The sequence below is a fragment of the Sceloporus occidentalis genome, unplaced genomic scaffold (assembly GCF_023333645.1).
Source record: "Sceloporus occidentalis isolate IW3139 unplaced genomic scaffold, rSceOcc1.0.p SCAF_3, whole genome shotgun sequence".
Taxonomy (NCBI): Eukaryota; Metazoa; Chordata; class Lepidosauria; order Squamata; family Phrynosomatidae; genus Sceloporus; species Sceloporus occidentalis.
In genome coordinates, this window is record NW_028316983.1 from 7,228,261 (window position 1) to 7,251,156 (window position 22,896).

At 42.2% G+C, this 22,896-nt stretch overlaps 1 protein-coding gene across 6 annotated transcripts in view; it reads right to left on the reverse strand.

Moving 5' to 3' along the window:
- Positions 1-22,650, reverse strand: part of UCKL1 (uridine-cytidine kinase 1 like 1) — a 74,474-nt gene extending 51,824 nt beyond the window's left edge. For 3 of the 6 annotated variants that reach the window (XM_089513571.1, XM_089513567.1, XM_089513568.1), the window contains exon 1: positions 16,869-17,030. Coding sequence is in view for 3 of the 6 variants with exons in the window: in XM_089513570.1 (XP_089369696.1) it covers positions 22,556-22,623 (68 nt within the window). In the remaining 3 variants the exon portion in view is untranslated. Of the gene's footprint in view, positions 1-2,757; positions 3,130-16,868; positions 17,031-22,555 lie in introns of those variants that run through there. The other 3 variants (XM_089513572.1, XM_089513569.1, XM_089513570.1) reach the window with 2 other exon arrangements.
- Between the last annotated feature and the right edge of the window lie 246 nt (positions 22,651-22,896).

Sequence of the window (22,896 nt, forward strand, 5' to 3'; positions counted from 1 at the left end):
ATGAGCAGTAGACTGCTGGATCTAGGAACAGGTGAGGCTATTGCTTATATGCATTTATTTTCTGAAGCTTCTCCCATCTGAGAAACCTTGATCATTGCTTTCTACTTTTTAAAAAACAAATAATTTTGTGATTGTTTCATATTTTTCGTTCATGCTTTATTCTCATTTTCATCTTAATTTTATATTTTTCATAAGCCACTCTGTTCAGGTGAGGACTTGTTCGATTTCTGCTAGCAGCAAAAAAAAACCCTTTTTTGTTTTCTCATGCCTTTGATTCTTAAGTGGCCATTGCAGAAGGTCTTTCAAGTAGAGTGTTTTATCTCCTTTTATTATATTTTTTGATTATCTGTATTTCTCATTCTCTTTGACTTATGTTGTATTGCTTTTTGTATTATGTCTGGCGAATCTGTTCTATGTTTTAGCCAGTGTGGTGTAGTGCTTTGAGCACTGAACTGTATCTCTGGAGACCAGGGTTCAATTCCTCACTTGCCACAGAAACCCACTGGGTGATCTTGGATAAGTCACACACTCTCAGCCCCAGAAAACCCTGTGCCTTAGAGTTGCCATAAGTTGGAAATGACTTGAGGACACATAACAACAACAATCTCTTTTATAATTGTATTGTTGTTGTTTTAATTTGCATTGCTCTGACCTTCCTCGGTAGGTGCACATGTTTCTATTTTACATAGAACACCTTTGGCAGGGCTGGCTGGTTTTTTTAATTTTACTTATAAAGCACCATGTGCATTGGTGGTACTATATAAACAAACAATAACAATAATAAACCCAAATACCCTAAAGGCATCAGTTCCCCTTTGATCCTAGAAGCTAAGCAGGGTCAGCCCTGGTTAGAAATTGAATGGGAAAGTGGCTATAGCTGTAGGTTCTATTTCAGAGGAAAGAACTGGCAAAACCACCTCTGAGTATTCCTTGCCTAAGAAAACCCTTTGAAATTCATGGGGGTGCCATAAGTTGACAGGTGACCTGAAAACACAGACACAGGAACGCGCACGCACACACACACACACAGAGCTTACTGCAGCCAATTCTGTCTCTCAGCCTCAAGAACTCCCCTGCAATATGAAGATAATAATACTGGCCCACAGTCCGGGAATGTTAGTGAAGATACTGAGATAACGTATCAGAAGGGTTTTAAGCATTCAAAATGTGCTGCTTAGAAGATTGGAATATTGTCAGTAAGGCTTGCTGTGGAAAAGATGGAGGAAGAAATCAGAGGCTTAAAAAGAAATTACTATTTGGGCTATGGTTCTCCAAATTCTCCAGCCACTGGCCAATCTGTCTGGGGGATTCTGGGCCCCAAATTTAACTTTTTCAAGTTCCATTAAGAACACAGAGAGAACCTTGATCGATCAGGGAAAGGGTAGGAATCATTCAGACCTAACCGGCATAACCAGTGAGGAGAAATGCTGCGAGTTACACATCAATAACACCTAGAAGGTTGCACAGTCTTACCTAGATTAGATTCAGTTCCAGACAGTGACCAAACAGATGCATTTAAGCTTCTGTAATTTGCCCTCAAGCAACTGATATTGAGAGGTACACTGCCCTTGAACATGGAGGTTCCACAAAATTATTGTGGTGAACAGCTGCAGATAGGACTTCCCTCCTGCCATGAATGTGTTTCATCCTTTTCAAGAGCCATCTAAGCCTGTTATGATCCCCACACCTTGCAATGGTCCATTTTGGATAATTAGGACTGGGATGAACCTCTAAGCCCCAGCATTCAGTACGAATTAAATGCATATCTGCTCAATCGCATAGAAAAAATAAACAGCTATTGTGTGTATGTGCCTCCAAGTGGCCTGTTGATGTATGGCAACCCCAAGAATTTCATAGGGTTTTCTTAGGCAAGGAATACTCAGAGGTGCTTTTGTCAGTTCCTTCCTCAGAAATATAGCCTAAAGCAGCTGGTATTCATTGGCAGTTACAACTGCATCTTTTATGAAGACTCGTGTTCTTCAATTCACACTCACTGGGCTCCCACCTTGACCCCTTTAAGTGTGGAGAGATACAGAGCAAGTCCTCAAAGGACTGTCCTAGTAGGGATGTTATTCTTTACAACATTTCTTCTTAGCAACATTCTTCTTAGCAATATTCTTCCTACTGCAAGACAGTCTTCAAAAACCACAGCTTTCAAAGATTCACAATTTGGGACTTATTCTACACAAAATTTGGGTGTGGATGTTTTGCACAGAAAACAGCGTTTCCTGCAGACAAAATATTATTACCTATTCTGGACAGTTCCTGTGCAGAAAATGCTTTCAGTGTAAGTCAATCCTGTGCGAATTTTGCACTGAACATGACTGAAACTGATCATTGTTCACATCAGTCCAAGATTCTTCTAGTCAGCGTTTTCTACAGTCAGAAAATATGGGTTTTGACCATTTTATATATATATATATTTATTTGCAAATATTCTTTCTTTTCCAAATGGATATCAAGCAGAACCACCAGAAGTGCCCAGTTCTTAACCCCTATCTCCACATCAAGCAGGTTTTGGATATCCGCATTGCCTCCAAGAACAGAATTTTGCAATCTGAGCAAATAAAGGTAGTGGCAGTTGCACCTTTTGGTTTTGACAAGACATGCTGAAACAATTACTCTCCTGAAAGTAGTCCCATTCACACCACAATAACCCTCCTCTCATTGTCCACCTTCTCCACCTCTTGTGAAAAAGGATTCCACCACGCAATCGGGCATTAAGTAATTTAGAGAATGCAAAGGTACAGCGCTCACCTGCCTTCAGCTCCAAGGGCCCAGCAGCCAGAGATCCTGACTCCTGAGTAGACAGGAGATCGGTTCATTTCCCTCCTTAGATGTAGGAGGGTCTGAATCTGGAGTCTCCTTTAACTTTAGGAGACTTTACTGGTTCTTTGAGTGTCAGGGCTGAACTTGGTGTCTCATCCCAGGCTCAAAACACACAAATTCTTTGGAAAGCAGATTGTATGCACTCTACCCATGACAGTGGTAAGTAATGTAGGTCTCTCCTTTGGGGTAACACAGGATGAAAATGGGGATTTGGGAAATGCCTGCCAAATAGCTCAAATATATCCCAGAAGGGCTACCGTGGCATTCGGAAGGGAAGGAATAGAGGGAAAGAAGAGAGAACCGGGCTGAGAACGCAAGAGTAGCCAACATGCCTAAGAGGATAACTTAACCTAGAGATTATGTTCATTACCTGATATTAATAGCACTGACTTTGCAAAGGGAAGAGCAGTCACACAGCATAGATGGGAGCAGCCCTCTGCTCCTGGGACACCAAAACGCAGCAGCTGGCCCAAGGCCATGGAAGGCTGTTTCTGATATTCAGTCTATCCTGGGCTCACCAGAAAAGCACTGTGAGCAGCCATAGCTCCATCACACCTTGTTGCTCAATTATGCCTGCACTCCCCAACTCCCCGAGGTCTCATTATACAGGCCTCTACCTGAGATCCTTTCACTTGGAGATGTCAGAGACAACTCCTGGGTCCTTCTCCATGCAAAGCATATGTCCTGCTAGGAAGGTCTGGGCCTACCTGGGCTACAGGTAATGACATAAGAAGCTACGATCCAAAAGAAATAATCTTTTGATCTGGCGGCAGCTCTTCGATCCCACAGGTGAGAGATCGATGGACTAGATCCTGAGGCTTTCTGCATGTGTAATGGATATGCTCCACGACTGAGCTTTGGACCCGACCTACCATTACTGGATTGGGCAGGTACAGTACTACCAGTAGCAAATAAAATTCTCATTTTTAGAGACTGGGGGGCGGGCATCAATTGACCACTCAGAGAAAGAAAATAAAAGATATGCTGTATCAGCAAGCAGTATTGTGGGTTGCCAGGATTGAAGAACACAACAATGGAAAGAGGAAAGGTAGAAGATGCTTAATGGATCTGTTAAAAATAGCAGAGGAAAAGGATTCAGAAATTTTGGGGTCTGGCCTTCCTTCTCCAATATTCAGGATGAAGAGGGGAGGAATCCCAGGGCAAGGACACTGTCTTGAAAAAGTGTGTGTATACAAGTAAACGGTCAGCCCTCCATGGATTTTCTATCCAGAAATTCAAGCATAACATAGTTTGAAAATATTTAACAAAAGGTTAAAATATTGAACTGAATGGATCTCAGTGGATATTGTATTATGGGTTGCCAGGACTGAAGAACACAACAATGGAAAAAAGAAAGGTAAAACATCCTTAATGCATCTGTTGGCAATAAGAGAGGTAAAATATTACACCAAGTCAGAAATGCTGGGACCTGCCCTTGTTTCTCTAATACTGAGGATGAAGGGGGAGGAATCTCAGGGCAAGAGCATTGTCTTGAAAAAATGTGTGGGTACAGTCAGCCCTCTGTATCTATGGATTTTTTTTACAGTCAGCCCTCCATATCAATGGATTCTTTATCCATGGATTCAAGCATTTATGGTTTGAAAACATTTTAAAAATCTGTAAATTCCAAAAAGTAAACCTTGTGTTTGCGATTTTATTTAAGGGACACCATTTCACTATGACATTGTATTTAATAGGACTTGAGTATCCACAATTTTTGTTATTCATGGGGGGTCCTGGAACCAAACCCCAGCAGATACAAAGGGCCCACTGTATATATTTTCCTCATCTCTTAGTGATTCCTTTTTTAAAAACAACAACAAGTGAATGGCATATTTTGTGCAACTGTGGTTAACTTATGTAATGTCATCTTTGTAACATCATCTTTGTAATCACTAGGACTTGCCCTATGGGACACCATAACAGATCAGTCCCAAATATTAAGTTCTGACCCTGAACTCTCAAAGCCCTGGGATACTCCTGACCTGGCAGCTCTAAGATATACCCTTTTTACTGAGCTGCAGCCAGATTTTTGGGATGGGATACAAAGCTTGGAAGAGTTACATTTCCTGGATCATAACTCCCAGAATTCCCCAGCTAGCACAGCCATTATGATTCTGGGGCTTACAGTCCATACAAACATCTTTTCCAGGAAGTGTCCTAGAGGCATGGATTTAAAATGCACAACCAGGGGGATGGGGAGGTAAGAGGACAATGGAGAAGAACCAAAGCAAATATAGTGGGCCCATGGTATCTACTGGGGTTTGGTTGCAGGACTGCCTGTGGATACCAAAATCAGTGGATGCTCAAATCCCATTACAGTTGTCCCTCCGTTTTCATGGGGGACCCGTTCCAGACCCTCCCTGTGAAAACAGAGGGCCCAAACAGTCAGGCCAAAATACAGCTGCCTCAAGCCACTTCGGAGGTATGCTGTTTAAATGACACATGCATCTTAAGAGGCCAGAAACTGCACCAAAGCTATGCTCCAGTCCTTAGGACTGGAGTGTGGCTTTGGCACAGCTTCCAGCTTCTTAGGACGCATGCAGCATTTAAACAGCATACCTCCGAAGTGACTTGAAGCAGCTTTATTCTGTGGGCAGTGGATACTTCAGTTGGTGGATTCCTTGTAAATGGCCTGTCTGTTTGGCCCCAGAGACTCATGTATATTCAAGCCCCATTGGCTTGAACGGGGCGTGTGCCCACAAGTGCACGCAGGGCATGCGCCACAGTGACACACCCCATTAAAAATAACGGAGGTTGCCCCTTCATGAATATTCAAGACCGCAGACCTTAAATCCGTGAGAAAGGAGGGGTAACTGTATATACAATGGCTGTTGTGGGACAAAGTTCCCCATGACATTCTTGCAAACAAGCTTGTAAAATGTGGGCTAGACAAGGCAACTGTTAAGTGGATTTGTAACTGGTTGACCGGACGAACCCAAAGGGTGCTCAACAATGGCACCTTTTCTTCCTGGAGAGAAGTGACCAGTGGGGTCCCACAGTCCTGGGCCCAGTGTTATTCAACATCTTTATCAATGACTTGGAGGAAAAAATTGGGGGAATACTTATCAAATTTGCAGATGACACCAAATTAGGAGGAATAGCTAATACTCCAGAGGACAGGATCAACATTCAAAATGACCTGAATAGACTTGAAAGCTGGGCCACAGCTAACAAAATGAACTTCAACAGGGAGAAATGTAAGGTACTGCACTTAGGGCGAAAAAATGAAATACACAGATATAGGATGGGGGACACCTGGCTTAAGGAGACAACATGTGAAAGGGATCTAGGAGTCCAAGTAGACCACAAGTTGAACATGAGTCAACAGTGCGATGCGGCAGCTAACAAGGCCAATGCGATTTTAGGCTGCATCAATAGAAGTATAGTGTCTAGATCAAGGGAAATAATATTGCCACTATATTCTGCTCTGGTCAGGCCCCACCTGGAATACTGTGTCCAGTTCTGGGCACCACAATTCAAAAAGGACATTGAGAAACTGGAGCATGTCCAAAGGAGGGCGACTAAAATGGTGAAGGGTCTGGAAACCAAGCCCTATGAGGAACGCCTTAGGGAGCTGGGTATGTTTAGCCTGGAGAAAAGAAGGTTAAGAGGTGATATGATAGCCCTGTTTAAATACTTGAAGGGATGTCATATTGAGGAGGGAGCAAGCTTGTTTTCTGCTGCTCCAGAGACTGGGATCCGGAGCAATGGATGCAAGCTCCAGGAAAAGAGATTCCAGCTCAACATTAGGAGGAACTTCCTGACAGTAAGGGCTGTTCGACAGTGGAACACACTTCCTCCGAGTGTAGTGGAGTCTCCCTCCTTGGAGGTCTTCAAGCAGAGGCTGGATGGCCATCTGTCGGGGATGCTTTGACCTGGATTTCCTGCATGGCAGGGGATTGGACTAGATGGCCCTTGCGGTCTCTTCCAACTCTGTGATTCTGGGATTCTGTGATAGTAAAATGTTATCCCTTATATAAAATGGCAAAATCAAAGTTTGCATTCTGGAATGTTTGGGGGGAGGTGGGTTATTTTCAAGGAGAGTTAGTGGGGTGCAGTGGTTTGATTGTTGGACTATGACTCCATAGACCAGGGTTCAAATACCTGCTCAGCAATGTAAACCCACTGGGTAACCTTGAGCATGCCACACTCTCAGCCTCAGAGGATAGCAATGGCAAACCCTCTCAGAAGAAACTTGCCAAGAAACCCCATGACAGGTTCACCTTAGGGTCACTATGCTTCGGAAATGACTTGAAGGCAAATCAACAACCTATTTTCAATCTGTGGGTGGTTAAATCCATGGATATGGAGGGCCAACTGTAGTTCTGTATGTCATGAGTTAAGTAATGCTTTCAGGTATTTTCACCCAGCAGGCTTCCATGGCTGAGCCAGGATTTGAACCCTATACTCACAGTGTCCTAGTCCCAATACTCAAACCACTACAGCATGCTGTCTCCTGACATTCTCTTGCATTTAATTGAATTATGAAAAGATACATCTCAAGGAGTCTTGCGTAAGTGCCATTCTGTGAAAGCCAGCTCAGCAGGACGCTGAGCCACCAAGGCATCTAAGAATAAATTTCCTTCTTCGTCACCTTGCGTTGCACCCCCTGCAAGGAATTCCCACTCCGCATTCCAAGCAAGTTGAATGTTTGGCCCCTAGAATATGTTTACTCTGTCTTATGACAACCCAGGTTCTGTTGTGGGAAATAAATCCAACCATTAGAGACACTCAGTCTCCAGTAAGCCCAAAGGAGAGAGATGGAACACACTGCAGTGAGAGATAAGATGGCATACAATTTGCCATATGTGATGGAAAGGCTTATAAACCCAGCAGAAGAAAGGCATTTGTATGCAGCTTCCAAAAATTTTGACTTTTGCCTGATGTACTTGCTATTTAGGTTAGATTTTTTAAAAATGTCTATTAAGATGTATATGTCAATTGTCTAAGCAAAAGGCCCACACAGCTAATTTCCTTTATCCAGGATACTCCAAGTCCCATGCTCCATTTCAGTTAAAGTACGAACAATTGTTTTAAATTGAGCTGGGGTTAGAGCATAGCACTGGGCTACATGCAAGCCCTCCCCAGCCTTTTTTTTGAGGTTCCCAGATTGGGCTCTGGTGAAGTCACTAAGCATGACCCATTACACTTCAACCATAGTTGAACAGAACATACCATTCAAATAAAAGGCACACATATGCAAAGTCTCATAAATAAGGAAAATAAGGCCTGAATCTTGTTAGTTCCAACTAAAGTTGCATAAGGATATAAATCTTCACAAATTTCATTTTCACAGACCAAGAACAAATAATTTAATTATTTTCCTCCCCCTGCCCCCAAGAATTTGTGGAAAAAACAATGGAGGGGGCTGAAAAACACATTTTTCTGTGCAAAAAACAAAAAATTCTGAACAATTTTTTTCTGCACAAAAAATGAAAAACTTCATTTTTTTCTGAGCAGAAAACTTGCTTAATACGTTTGAAATTCTTTCTTCTGCACAAAAAGAGTGTCCATTTCCCCCACTAAGTCCTGAACTGCAAAAAATTCTGTCTCTCCAGGATTTTCCTCAACAGAGTTTCCCAGGAAATCTATTTTGCATCTATTGTTTAAACATTTTTGAACATTATTTTCACTCCTAGAGCAGAGTCTGAGGCTGTTGCACTTTGGACATATCATGAGAATACATGAGTCAGTAGAAAAGAATATAATACAGTGGGCCCTTGGTATCCTCGCTGGGGTTTGATTCTAGGACCCTCGCATGGATAGCAAAATCTGTGGCTGCTCAAGTCCCATTAAATACAATGGCATAGTAAAACGGTGTGCCTTATATAAAATGACAAAATCAAGGTTTAAAAAGCCTGTGGATGGTTGAATTCATGGATAAAAAATCAGTGGATATGCAGGGATGACGTATGTGATAAGATGGAAGGCAGGAGGGAAATAAGGAGACGGTACTACAGGTGGATAGATTCAATCAAGGAAGTCAATTTTACAGAAGATAACATCAGGAAGTGTGTTGACTTGCCATTCAACAATTGATTCAATGGATCTACTCTGCTTGGGACTTACCAGCAGGATTCCAGACAATATACACACAGGAGTTTAACACACAGGGGCTAATTTCGGAATTAAAGAGAGATTAAAGAGCATTTAAAGCATCCCGCAAATAAAGTGAAAATGGCGAGTAATTGTGCAAATGATTATCTCTCAGTGGTGATTGTCTCATAAAATATTTTCTCCAAGGATACTTTCTCTTCACCTTCCCTACCTTTCCAGCACAAGCTAAATACTAATATATTACCCCATGCTTTTTGTAAAATTTAATTTTATTCTCCACGCCTGCCTGCTTTTATGGAGCTTTTAAAACATACTTTCTATAGAAACATAAAATCTTAAGAGTTGAAAGGGTCCATAAAGCCCACCTAGTCCAACCCTCTGCCATGCAGGGATACACAACTGAAGCACTCCTGGAAAATGGCCATCCATCCTCTGTTTAAAGACCTCCAAAGAAGGAGAGTCCACCAGCCTCCAAGGTAATTTATTTCACTGTCAAGCAGTTCTTACAGAACTGGACACAGGAGTTCAAGTGAGTTTTGATCAAAGCTGAATAGAGTAGCTCTAATACTTCCCTTGATCTGGACACTATACAGTTGGCCCTTCTCATACATGGATTTTTTTATACATGGATTCAATCATCCATGATTTGAAAATGTTCAAAAAAAGTATAAATTTCAAATATCAAACACTGATTTTCCATTTTTTATAAGGGAAACCATTTTGCTATGTCATATTTAATGGGACTTGAGCATCCATGGATTTTGTTATACACGAGGGATCTTGGAACCAAACCCCAGCGTATAACAAGGGTCCACTGTACTCCTGTTGATGCAGCCCAGAAGTACTTTGACTTTTTTTGGCTGCTGCATCACACTATTGACACATGTTTAACTTGTATTGACTCAGTAAATCTCTTGATTTATTATTAATTGGCTGGAGTACTCAGCATCACTCAAGAGAATCACTAACCATTACTAATATTCAACTTCAACTCCTCTACAAGACGAGTCCCTTCACCGATGCCCTTGGGAGACTAGTTCTCTCCCAATCATCTCCCAAACAAATTACTCCATGAGAATAAAAGAAATAATAACTGGGATGCTCCCAGAGAACTCCAAAGTGAATTTAATGCATACCATATAGCCTAGATTTAAGCCAGAGCTTTTCAAACATCTCTAAATTTGGTGAAAATCCTTCCAGCCATTTACACATGGTGAATACCAGAGAAAGACATTTTTTAATATAACTAAAACAAAACTTGCAAAAAAAATTATTTTTTTAACTCAACTCATCTAAAACTTTAAAATGATATGTCACATGACTCTGTATGAGTGAAAAATTAACTGGCGTATCTCTAGAGCTCCCACAAAATAAATTTCATATCCCATTGCTCATATTTTAAGTCAGACCATTCCCTCCCAATTTGGTAAAAAATCCAATGAAAGAATAATCGGGGCACTAGCCTTCACAACTGTATTTCAGATATGCTACATATATGATCCCTCGTGTATAACAAAATCCATGGATGCTCAAGTCCCATTAAATATGACATAGATATGCTACATTTTACGCCAGACCATACAGCTTGAGTCTAGGTTATTTGAAGAGCCGTATCTCCCATTTATGAGCCCATTAGATCCACTTTCCCAGGATCATTTGGCAGGAACAAGGGAGAGGGCCTTCTCGGTGGCTGCTCCCAGTCTTTGGCACTCTCTCCCTAGAGCAGTGGCTCCCAACCTGTGGGTCGGGACCCCTTTGGGGGTCGAATGACCTTTTCATGGGGGTCGCCTAAGACCATTAGAAAACACCTATTTAATTACAGTTATGAAGTAGCAACGAAAATAATTTCATGGGTTTGGGTCACCACAACATGAGGAACTGTATTAAGGGGTCACGGCATTAGGAAGGTTGGGAACCACTGCCCTAGAGAGACCAGGAGGGCCCCATCCCTGCTGTCCATCCACAGGCTTGTTAAAACATTCTTATGCTGTCTACCTTGTAGAAACTGCCTGGGATGGGCTTTTAATAGTGTGCCATTCCATTTTATGGTTGTATATAGTCTTTTAATGAATGTTGATGTTTTTGACTTTCTAAATTGTTTAACTGTCTTTTAAGTAACTTTGATATTTATGCTTTTATAGAAATTTTTGTACAGTTCTTAATCTGTATTGTTTTTAATACGTTGCATGCTGATTTAAAGCCCATTACTGGGGAAACAGCAAACTATAAAATAAATAAATAAATAACAGAAGAATATTTAGATATAAACTGAATAAAAACAAGTCGGAAGTAATTAGTATCATTCTTAGAAAGCACAAATTAATACAGTCCGACCTCCACAGCTGCAGGATTGGCAGCCACAGTTTCATTTACCTGCATCTGGAAAAAAGGTCTCTCGAGGACCTTCAGTACAACCCTATGGTCAACTTCAGGCAGATGTTGACCATGGAGTCATGCTGGAGGAGCTCTAGATGTCTGGAGAGACCACCTCTCTAGGCATCTGGAAGTCCTTGAGTGCACTCTATGGTCAATTTCCACCAGAATCCCAACTTGTTGTACCTGGTGGCTTCCCATGTCAGTGGGAAAATAAATACACTCTGTGTTTCACCCTGAATTTTAAAGACACTGTCCAAGGTGCTTAACATATCTGATGGATAGGATTTGGCACCATGGAGAGATCATTTATAGTTTACTACAGTGGTTCCCAACCTTTTGTGCGCTATTTGTTTTGGACTTCAGATCCTAAAAGCTCCAACCAACTTGAAGAACAGGAATTATGGGAGCAGAAGTCCAAAACATCTGGAAGGCCACGGGTTGGGAACCATTGGTCTAGAATATCTACACAAGAATAAACTCACTGTACCCCTGGACATGATAGCCAAGTACTGGAAGAGCAATAAATTGCCCACTGTGGAATCATGTTTAAATTGCTGTTGGTATCCAATGTTCATGCATTAAATCTGAAAAGGAGGAATAACAAACATGGTAAATAGCTTATGCTCCAGAGATTACAACTCAAGCCATCTTTAAATATCCAAAGGGATGCCATGGGGCGAGATGGAGTGAGCTTGTTTTTTGCTATTCCAGAGATCAGAACAAAAACCAATGGATTTAAATTACAAGGAGATTCCACTTAAACCTTAGGAAGAATTTCCTAAAGGTAAAAGCTGCTCAACAAGGGAACAGACTGCCTTGGGAGGTTTTCAAGCAAAGATTGGATGACCATCCTTGTACTCTGTGTTGACACAATGGGATAGAAAAACATTTGGGAGTGTATTCAGGAGTAGCTGTGTTGGCCGTATAGGAAAGTATAATAACATCCAGAAACAGAGATCCCTTTAATGGGTGACTACAATGCACAAAATACATAATGAAAACTTTTGAAGCTCCACTGGCTTCTTCATCAGGCAAAGGTGCTAAGAATCATGCAGGAGGAGAATATTATAAAATGACAATGTTAGTCACAGGCTTGCATTTTCTCAAGGTGTTGTTGGTGTTGTTCTTTCGAGGTATAGCTATGCAAGCATCAATTATTCAAACATCTATTCAACACCAAGAACCTGTTTGCATAGATATACCTGTCATTTTATGTTTTTCCTCCTGTATGATTCTTAACACCCTTCCATGATGAAGAAGCCAGTGGAGCTTTGAAAGCTTGCATAATGTATGTTGTGCTTTGGTTGGTCCAACAAAAGTATTACTGTTTTGTGGATTTTGGATGTTATTGTAATTTGGGAATGTGTTAGATAAATATAGGCATAGAGGACTGCATGGAAGTGTGCACGAATGTATTCATATGTGTATAAAATAATGAAAAAATCTTTACTAAAACATGTATATTGTGCAAGTGGATGGAACTTTCAAGATCATTTGCCTGATGATAGCGTTTGACTTGACCTTCAGAATGGCTTTACACCCCATTGCGTCTGAGTTGCCCTTCCTTTGGGATGGTTGCATCACCCTCTAGTGGCACATGGGCACAAACCACCAGTCATCTCCATGGCAAAAGCCATTCACATAGACAGAAAACAGCCTTGAGAGCTGGGATCTTCACTTGGTGTGCATAAACAAACACAGAAAGAATGCAGTGTTACTGCAGCTTGGCAAGAAGAGTGCTTCAAACCACAAAAAGATAAGCATGAACTATTTATGTAGGTTAATGGTTTACAGGGAAAGCAGTGTCTAGATCAAACAGATGCATCAGAGGTTTGTTGTTGTTGTCAAAACACCTGTTAACTCCATGTCCTCAGATGGCTAACTTACACCTGGGCTATGCTTATGATGCAATGCTCCTTTCAAGCAAATCAAAATCAAAATATATCAAAACCCTCTCCTTACAGAAAACCAATATTTCAAGCCAAATCAACCCTTCCCCATGAAATGCTAGCTTTCTACATGCAAGAGAGATAGTTTATGATCAAGAATGCAAATCTCACCTACCTTGTGAAGTGGTACAAGCCTGGACAAAGGTTAACAACTTATTGTGATATGAACTGGATCCTTATTTATTTGTCACAGGAACTACACAAGATTCTTATCTTCAGGTGCCACTATTTTTCCTTGGCACTGCAGATAAATGTGGCACCACAAACTGACAACTTAAGGTGATCACAGTCTACACTAAATGTGGTGACATCCAAAAGTTATGGTCAAAACTTGGGAACATTCCTCTTTGAACTACGGATCCCAGAACTGCCCAGCCAACAGCCATACTGATGACGAATTTGGAACAGTAATTTTTGCAAAGCTTTGGCCACAATACCACAGTCATAGTGGAAAGGATGCTATAAATAAACATTATTGTTGTTATCATCATCATCATGCTCATGTGCTCAGATAAAACTTGGGCACAGCACATAAACACTGTGACATGCTTCTAATGTGAACTGTATGAAGCTTCCCTCATGTACAACATGGGAAATAGTTTCTCTTTTCAAGCCCACATGTGGACAAATATTTTTTATTGCATCCAAACAAACTTGATCTGGCTGGAGAATTTGGAGTGTGGGATGCCATTTGGAATGCTTAATCGATAGCTTTGCCAAATACAAATCAAAAAGAAATGGCCCTGAGTGGATTGCAGTTACATTTTTTAAATAAATACAGCCTGCAATCTCCAAGAAGCCAGTGCGACTCTAAGCATGTTTTCCTAGAAGTAAGATCTGAAAGTAAGGCTTGACTCCCAAAGAAGGGTGGATGGTTTTGCCAGTTTTGCCATTATAAGCATCAGCCACAGCACTTGCACACAAAAAGGGCAAAATGTGGCAGTCAATGCCCCCCAAAGCTTACAGACTAAATATGCATTGCAGAGAACACAAGGGAAAGAGGAAAGAGGCTAAGAACTTTTCTTTAGAGCAAAGCTGGAAGAGATGTTTTTAAAGAGCTTTGGATCTATTTCACCAAGACTATCTTCTGAACTGGTGATAAGAAAGAATTCATAAGTGTCTTTCGTCTTGCAAAGTTCACATTCATTTTAGCAGATTTTGTTTTTAAATCAGATACATTCCAAGTGGATTGAGACCTGGGAGGCATTCCACTCCATGTGCTATTATTAACTCATGTGCATGGAATTCAGAGCTTATCCCTGGAGGAAATATGTAGATGTTTCTGTTTCAAAAGATGTTGTTTTTCCCCACCATTCACAATGAAGGGTATTGTTGCAGAGGTGGAGGGGGGGAATATATATTTTTCTCTCCTCTGGCCAATAGAACCTTTAAAAGATTTTTGGAACTGTGCCTGGAATGTAGTTTCATGAGTATTATAGGTTACAGACTGTTTTTGTTCAGTACTAGCGCTGGTTACAAGACCACAAGGACATTGCGAGTCTGCAACATTGCTCCACTTCGCAGAAAGGAAAGGCAAGGGCAGAAATGCAATATAGGATTATATTCTGTGCAGCATTCGTTTCATCTTGCCTGGAACTCAGTGCTGGGGGATTCACTGTTTGGATAGCATTCCGTTTCTTACCTGCTGTTGCTCTTTCTGTCACATGCCTGTGCTGCTATTGGTCAACATATGGTAGGCACCCAAATTGCAACAGGTATTAGGAATGATTCTGTAGAGATTTGGGTGTAAGCACTCAAAATCTGATCCTGCGCATGGGCCAGGTGTTGTCTTTCTGCAGATCCCAACATTCCCGACCACCCATTGGCTATGCTGGCTAGGATTGATGGGAGTTACAGCCTGACAAGAATTGCACTTTGCCCACCTTGGCCCAGATCAAAGAGGTCAGCCTAGAACATTCTTTGTACAGTGGGCCCTTGGTCTCTGCAGGGGTTTTCTTCCAGGACCTCCCATGGATACAAAAATCCATGGGTGCTCCATTATATACAGCAGGGTGATAAAATGATGTCCCTTATTCAAAATGGTAAAATCAAACTTTACTTTTTGGAATTTATATATTTTAAAAAATATTTGCAAGTCATGGGCGGTTGAATCCATGGATACAGAATGTGTGGATATAGAAGGCTGGCTAAACAAACAAACAAACAGCTTTATTTATATACCACTTCATACTGAACTAGCAGTGTCTAATTGGTTTACACATGTAAGCTAATTGCCCCAACAAGCTGGATACTCATTTTAGCAACCTCCTTGGAAAGATGCAAGCCTGAGTCAAGCCTGAGTTCCTGGCTGGTATTGAGCTCACCTGCAGTCCAGGCATTTAACCTCTGTGCTGCCAGGGCTCCTAGACACCATTTTGTTGATTTTTTTTAATTTAAGAAGACCTCTTCTGGGGTAGATCCAAGGTTCACCAGATCCAGCATCCATGGTCCACAGTGGCTAACCAATGCCTCTAGGAAGCCCACAACTTGGGCATAGAAGACTGGTAGCAGACAATGAAAGCCAGATGAAAAGCCCTACGTTGCCAGCCAAAAATAAGAGCACTATAGCTCACATGTGGCTATCTCAGCAAGCTCAAGCAAAGTGGGGCAAGAGTAAAGAAGGTTTAAGAGACTATAAACTGAGTATCCCTTATCCAAAATGCTTGAGACCAGAAGTGTTTTTTACTTTGGATTTTTTTCCAGATTTTGGAATAGAGGACCAGTCTCCTTTATCCAAAATGCTTGGGACCAGAAGTATTTTGAATTTTGGATTATTCTGGATTTTGGAATATTTACATAATGGAATATCTTGGAGAGGGGACCCAAGTCTAAACATGAAATTCATTTATGTTTTGTATACTCCTTATACATATACCATGAAGGTGATTTTATACATATTTATCATAATTTTGTGCATGAAACAAAATTTGTGCACATTGAACCATCAGAAAGCAAAGGTGCCACTATTTCAGCCACCCATACAGATAATTTTGGATTCTGGAATTGCAGATAAGGGATACTCAACTTGTACCTGTATATGATATAGTATATCTAATGAGACACAATGAGGCTGGAGGGAGACTGTGGACATGTGAAATGGCAGCAGGTGTGGATTCCTGACATTTCAAAGATCCTTACGTCTTTCTCCAGCTGCATTCCTCTTCATCCTCACATATACAGTACAGGTCCCTATTACACTACTTATATTGTAGCTCAAAAAAAATTGTATTTTGGCATATCAGAAATCTGGATAAGGAATACTGTATTATTAGTATAACACTTTCACAGTCTACTAGGTATTAGTGACCAGAGTTTTGATCCATAATAGTAATAATAATAATAATTATTATTATTATTATTACTATTATTGGTATCCCGCCTCTCCCTATTGGAGGATTGAGGCGGGTAACAGCAGATCAAAAAATAACAATTACAGACAATAACAAAGTATACAAAAGGCATTTTTCAGTCCCACCCTCCAACCTTCCCTCCCTTCCTAAAAGGACAATAAAAACATAAAATTCAGGTAGAATTTACAACAGCAATACAGTACATTACAACAAGGTTAAGCTGGAGTGACCATATTAAAGGGGGGTACAAGTAGATAAGCTGGACAGTTCTATTTCTTTAAGAGGTCAGTCTGGGAAGGCTCACCGGAAGAGATCCGTTTTTATCGCCTTGTTAAAGGCATCAAAAGATGTAATATGGCAGCTCTCCTCCGGCAGGTCATTCCAAATTTTTGGGGTGGCAGCAGAAAAGGTCCTTGAGAAGTCGCCACCAATCTTGTTTGCTTTGGTTGCAATAGGTTCCTCAGACCTGAGCATACGGGAAAGATTATATGGGAGGAGACATTCCATCATGCATCCTGGACCCAAGCCATGTAGCGCTTTATAGGTAATAACCAACACCTTGTACAGTACTGTACCCGGAAGCTAACAGGCAGCCAGTATAGCGATCTCAAAATACTGGTGTAATACTGTCAAATTTAGATTTCCCTGTAACCAATCTGGCTGTCATATTTTGAACAAGCTTCCAAACGTGGCACAGGGGTTGTCCCATGTAGAGCGCATTGCAGAAATCAAGAGGAGAGGTTATTAGTGCATGTACAACCTTATCTAGGTCCCCCTGTTCCAGGTAGGGTTGCAGCTGGCATATCAGCCGAAGCTGATAGTAGGCACTCCTGGACGTTGTGTCTATCTGAGATGATAGCTATAGCGACGAGTCCAGAAGCACCTCCAAGTGTGACCCCATCCAGGACTGGTGAACATATCTCCATACCTGGATTGGGGTTACCTATAGCGAGTACCTACGTTTTGTTTGGATTCAACTTAAATCTATTTTTCCTCATCCAGTCCATTGCTGACGTCACACAGTCATTCAGAGGGGAGATGCCATCCTTGGTCACTGAAACAGTCCGAGACATAGAGAACCATATTTGGGTGTCATCAGCATACTGACGAACCATTACCAGTTCTGAGTCTACCCAAGAATCTAAGAATCAGTGAGGTTGTTGCTGTTGGTATTGTTGTGTGCCTTCAAGTCATTTCTGACTTATGGAGACCCTCTCACGGGTTTTTCTCGGCAGAATTTGTTCAGAGAATGTTTGACTTTTCCTTCCTCCGAGGTTGAAAGAGTGGGACTTGCCTAAGGACACGCAGTGGGTTTCCATGGCCAAGCAAGAATTTGAACCCTGGTGTCCAGAGCTGTAGTCCAATGCTCAAACCACTACACCATCCTGGCTTTGATATCAGTGGATAATGCGACAAATTCCAAGGAGAGACACTTTTTTTGTAATTGTGCACTTGTGATCCTATCTTACGATGATTTCATTCAGATGTTTTGTCAGTCCAATTGGAATTGCTCCCAGAGCAACTATCACATTTGTTGTTGGACTTTCCCTCCCATTCCCATAGGCAATGAATATCAGTTTGTAGGTTTTGATATTTCATGTATTTTCCCTCTTTGTTTTCAATTCTGTAGTCTCTAGGGTCTGCCACATCTATAATCCAATCTTTCTTTTTCTCAACCACAGTATATCTAGCATATGATCTTCTAACTGTCAGTTTGAATCTTAAATCCTATGGGATTTTTATGTCACTACTTTTGAAGACATCTTCAAGTTGGCATTCCCACCAGGTTTTTGTAGATGGCAAAAATTGTCAGACTAAGCTTGCAATCTGCTCTGAGAACCTTTTAAGCGGAAGGGTGGGGTATAAATGAGAGTGTGACTCTCCCAAAGTCACTCAGTGGGTTACCATAGTTGAGTGGAGATTCAAACCCTGGTCTCCAGTAGTCCAATGTTACAACCATGGCACCACACTGGCCCTCAAAGTTATTGGAATGTTATTGGGGAGAGGTTACAAATCCTAGAACATCCAGTTTCTGGGTGCCACAATCCTTAAAAAGTAATTTCCCAAAGTCTGAAAATTTGGTTGGAGAAATTAAAATTAAAGTGGGATCAGAGTGTTTTAACTGTGTACGACAGATACTCTGTCTTTCAAAATGGGTTTGCAGCATGGAGTAGTGGTCAGTATGTTGGACTAGAATTCTTAAGACCAAGGACTGAATCTCATTCAGCCATGGAAATCATCTGGGTGGTCTTGGGGAAGTCATACTCTCTCAGCCTCAGAGAAAAGCAATGGCTAACCCCTTCGGAACAAATCTTGCCAATGGGATTGCCATAAAATAGAGTCAATTTAAAAGCACACAGCAACAACAGCAAAGAATCTCAGCTGGACTACAACAAAGACTCTCAGATGGATGCTACTGGACTGCAGCTCCCATTATCTCTTGGGCATGTCACACACTTTCAGGCTGAGAGCTAGGGAATGGCAAACCTCCTCTGACCAAATCTTACTGAGAAAACCCTGTTGATCGGTTTGCTTTAGGGTTGCCATGAGTTGGAAACAACTTGAAGGCACATAGCAATAGAGTGGCAGAAGTGGGCACTGCTCTGGGCCGAGGGCCAAAGTGTGTTGCTCAGGGACTGCCTTGCACAACTTTAAAAAGAACATCTCCAGGGCTTGGATGAAATAATAACTAGGCAAGTCTGCAACAGGTTAAAACAGCCACATGCTTCCCAGAAAGCTAATCTCCACCATGGATTAAATTCCAGGGCCAGGATAACAAAACAGGAGGAAAAGCCAACCTACTGGAACATTGCCTTTGCTGCAGCTTTTCTGCTTGATTTTCACAAGCCACTCTGAGCCGAGCTTGGAAAAGGCTGTAACTCTCAGGATTCCTCCAATGGGCACGGCCACTAGAGGTTGTTGTCCAAAAATGGAACCTTGTTCCCAAAAGGTCTGACTAATACACACTCCCCTCCTCTTCTGACACACACACACACACACACACACACACACACACACACACACACATTCTCTCTCTCCAGATAACCGAACATGGCAAGACAGGAAATATATTTTGGGCCCAACTCCCTTCTCCACAACAGCTGAATGCTTTGCACAACCAAGCCTTCATTCAGAAAAAGTGTTAGGGGGGATGTAGAAAACAGCTGCAGTAGCACAAACAATGTAAAGATATAGGAAGAGATATCATCAGAAGTGGAAATGGAGACTAGAACCTTAATAATGATGGAAAGCAGGCAAGGACGGAACTGTTGTTGTAGTTGTTGTTGTGTGCCTTCAAGTCGTTTCTGACTTGCGGCAACCCTATCGTGGGTTTTCTTGGCAAGATTTGTTCAGAGAGGGTTTGCCATTGCCATCCTCTGAGACTGAGAGAGTGTGCCTTGCCCAAGGTCACCCAGTAGTTTACAGGGCTGATTCTCCAGAGTCTAACACTCAAACCTCTACACCACGCCGGCTCAAAGGAATGATAAGGCATTAAAAAGGGGTGGTATGCTCATAATAATGGAAAAGTGGAGAAGAGATGCTCTGATTTACTCGGAAAGGAGGAGATCGCGGACATGAAGATAAGAGTGTCATTGTGTACTGAGATCCAACTTAAATTTTAGCATGCTAGTCAAGGTCTATTCAGGCAGAAGTCCACACACCAAGGCTAAAGCAGAGCAGATAGAGCATATCTGACTTGACAGGCGGGAAGAAAGCCCAAATTGGGACTGAGTAAATTTCCTATAAGAAAATTGTGTAGAAGAAAATTCTTGGTCTGGACCATGCATTTTCACTTCCCCACAACAATCCTGCCATGGTGACTTGCATGCAGCTAATTTTCTGTTTTTGGAAGCCGCCTTGGGAAAAAGATGGCACATAAATTTAGTAATTAATAATAATGTAAATAAATAAATAGTTTTTGTGGGTTTTCAGGCTATGTGGCCATGTTCTAAAAGAGTTTATTCCTGATGTTTCGCCAGCTTCCGCCAGCATTCTCTAAAGATGCCAGCCACAGATGCTGGCGAAACATCAGGAATAAACTCTTCTAGAACATGGCCGCAAAGCCCGAAAAACCCACAAAAAACTATGGATGCCAGCCATGAAAGCCTTCGACTTCATATATAAATAAATATTTTCACCCAATCAATGCTACAGATTTAGGTTCCCTCAACTGCATTATTTCACTGTAGGGCAAGTAAAACAAAGGGCTACTTCACACAGTGAAGGTTGCACATGAAAGTACAGGGAAAGGCAATAATGCAAAAGGCAGTAGGTCTCCTAAAGGCACCTATTTGATATTGAAAACTAAGTAGGGTCAGCCCTGGTTAGTACTTGAATGGGAGACCACCAACCAATACCAAGTGCTGTAGGCAAGGACTTGGCAAAACCACCTCTGAGCATTCTTTGCCTATGAAAACCCTATGAATTTTATGGGGTCGCCAGAGGTCGACAGGTGACTTGAAGGCACATACACACACATAAAAGTAGAGGTGCCTAAAGACCCGAAAGGCACCAGATCTTGTCTGAACTTGAGTGCTAAGCAGAGTCAGCCCTGGTTAGTACTTGGATGAGAGACCACCAATGGCTACCAAGTGCTGTAGGCTATATTTCGGAGGAAGGAACCGGCAAAACCACCTCTGAGGATGTCCTAAGAAAGCCCTATGCAATTCATGGGGTTGCCATAACTCCTGAAGGTGTATAACACACACACACACACACACACACACAGACGCATGTGTTCCAAATGGATTAAGGTGCTACAAGGTCTCTCTACATACCAACCAACACATACTGTGTATAAAATTACCTTCAGGCTATGTGCCCAATGTGGGTATGAGGTAAGAATGAATTTTGGGTTGAGACTTGGGCCCCATCTCCAAGAAATGTCCTTATGTCTAGGCAAATATTCCAAAATCCTAAACACTTCTGGTCCCAAACATTTCGGATAAGGAAAACTCCACCTGTATAGCCAATCTGGATCCAGTTTTACACCATGTTTTAACTGCCACGGCTCACTGCTATAGAATTCTGGGATTTCTAGTTTTGTGAGGCATTTAGTTAATTCCAGAACTCCACAGCAGGCTGCTGGTGCCGCAACAAACTACAATTCCCAGACCTCTGTTTCTGCAACAAGCTACAACTTGCAGACCTCCATTGTCACAACAAACTACAGTTCCCAGAATTCCACAGCACTGAGCCAGGGGTGGTAAAAGTGGGGTCAAACTGGATTATTTCTGCACTACGCAGATGGAGCCCAGGTGGATTTAAAAATAATGAATATTTTTTAATTTATATCCCACCTCTCTGTTTCTTTTCACTACACAGTTATAGCACTACAATCCCAGATTAACTGCCACGGCTGCATCCTGTGGAATCCTGGGATTTGTAGTTTGGGAAGGCACTAAAATCCTTGGCGGCGAATTCTAAATCCAGGGCTGAGTCTAGGAAAGCTCTTAAGTCTAGGAAAGCTCAGTACCAACTTCTTCCTTTAGTTACTCTCAAAGGTGCCACCAGATCTCTCTACAGACTGACTCCACAGACTAATAGAGCTATATCTTTGGATTCTACCTCTCAGGCTCCAAGCACAGTGCTCCCCAAACTCTGCTCTTTTGGGACTTCAGCTCCCATGAGCCTCAGCCATGTTGGACATTGGTCTGGGATTCTGGGTGTTGACGTCCAAAATCTTTTTAAAAGAGCCAAGTTTGGAGACCACTGCGAGTCCAAGGGATTTGGAGCCCATGAGGTTGAGACAGTGTGACCTCTCCACTTGAGAAGATCTAGGCTGAAAGCTAAAGGCTAACTCTTCTTGGTGGAGTTAGAAAGATAGAAACTTCCCTAGTGATGCCCCCTTGATGCTATGCCAACCCAGTAATGCCCATGCCAAGCCAAACCAAAGCCAAGCAATGCCTCTGCCCACCTAAGAGGAGAAAGGTCCCTTATTCCTCCTCCTCCTAGTTCCTTCCAACAAAGCCCAGGTGTGCCAGCCCTTACCTGTCCTCGCCCAAGTTGCCCTCTGCCAGCCCTGCCAGCCCAGCATCCGCTTCACTGGCTGCAGCCATGGCTCGCCTGCGATCAGCTGTTGAGAAGGACAGCCAGAGGGGCGGGGCTAGTGGAACCTTCTGCTTCGCGCAGCCCCGGAGCATCATGGGAGCTGTAGTTCCCCCCGGAGGCAGGGCCCATTCAAGCTCAAGCGCCAAGGAGCTCGGGAGGACTACAAGTCCCATGGAGCGCTGCATCCCGGGGCAGGCTGGGAGTTGGAGTTTTCAAGGGCAGGGAGAAGCCCAAAGGGAGAGGAGCTGGGGAAAAGAAACTGAAAGGCTTCGGGATTACAG